At 58.2% G+C, this 794-nt stretch overlaps 1 protein-coding gene across 2 annotated transcripts in view; it reads right to left on the reverse strand.

Annotated features, from left to right (window-relative positions):
* Positions 1 to 788, reverse strand: part of FBXL3 (F-box and leucine rich repeat protein 3) — a 17,708-nt gene extending 16,920 nt beyond the window's left edge. Inside the window, exon 1 of one of the 2 annotated variants that reach the window (XM_006913799.3) lies at positions 732 to 788. Coding sequence is in view for 1 of the 2 variants with exons in the window: in XM_025048184.1 (XP_024903952.1) it covers positions 369 to 388 (20 nt within the window). In the remaining variant the exon portion in view is untranslated. Of the gene's footprint in view, positions 1 to 368; positions 512 to 731 lie in introns of those variants that run through there. The other variant, XM_025048184.1, reaches the window with a different exon arrangement.
* Positions 789 to 794: the final 6 nt, after the last annotated feature.

A 794-nucleotide genomic window follows, 5' to 3' on the forward strand; every position in this document is an offset into this window, starting at 1 on the left:
GGAATGGTGAAAATTTGTCTACTGGTCATCTAGATAGCTGGGAGTTGATGGAATTTTCATAAATATTTCAAAGATGGTATAAAAGACGACTAATTAAAAGATCTGGGCCATTCAACTGGACATCATGAGCAACAAGTTAACAATACTCTCTCACTTCTTAGCTCAAACATGCAGACCAATTATTGAAGAGACTGCTTCCTGATCTCTGTCTGCAAACCCACCTGAAGCGGCATCTCACGCTAAAAACAGGCGCAAAGCTGCTCATCCCAAGTTGACCAAGTTTTCCACTTAGCTACGCGGCCCGGTGTCCCCTCCTCCTGCGCCACCTGTACAGACTGGCTTTCCCTGACATTTCTCTTGCGCCTTACCTGGGCAGTCGGTTTGACATCTTAACGCTCCACTTTTTTCGAGCTACAAACAGGGGTGTAGCCCACTCTGGGAAGAGCCTGTCATCAATCCCTGCCGAGGGTAATAAAGCCGGGCGACAGCCGCGACGCAGCAGTGTCGCGGAGAGGCTGCACCGGGCCGCCGTACACGCGCCACGCCTTGTTGTCATGTTTTGAAGCCAGCCAGCGGGGGAACGCCCCCAAGTGGGCTCCAAGGTCTGGGCGCCGCGCCCCGCCCGCTGCTCCCGAGGGGCGGCCCACGCCCGCCCGCCGCCCACCCACGTCGGCGGACCCTCCCTGGTCCCGCCGTCGCCGCGGGGCTCTGGCTCTGCCCTCCGCTGTTACCTGCTGCCGGCAGCGGCTTCCTCCACACACCACCCCGGGCTCCGGGGACGGCAGCGGCTGCTT

The sequence above is a fragment of the Pteropus alecto genome, unplaced genomic scaffold (assembly GCF_000325575.1).
Source record: "Pteropus alecto unplaced genomic scaffold, ASM32557v1 scaffold72, whole genome shotgun sequence".
Classification (NCBI taxonomy): domain Eukaryota; kingdom Metazoa; phylum Chordata; class Mammalia; order Chiroptera; family Pteropodidae; genus Pteropus; species Pteropus alecto.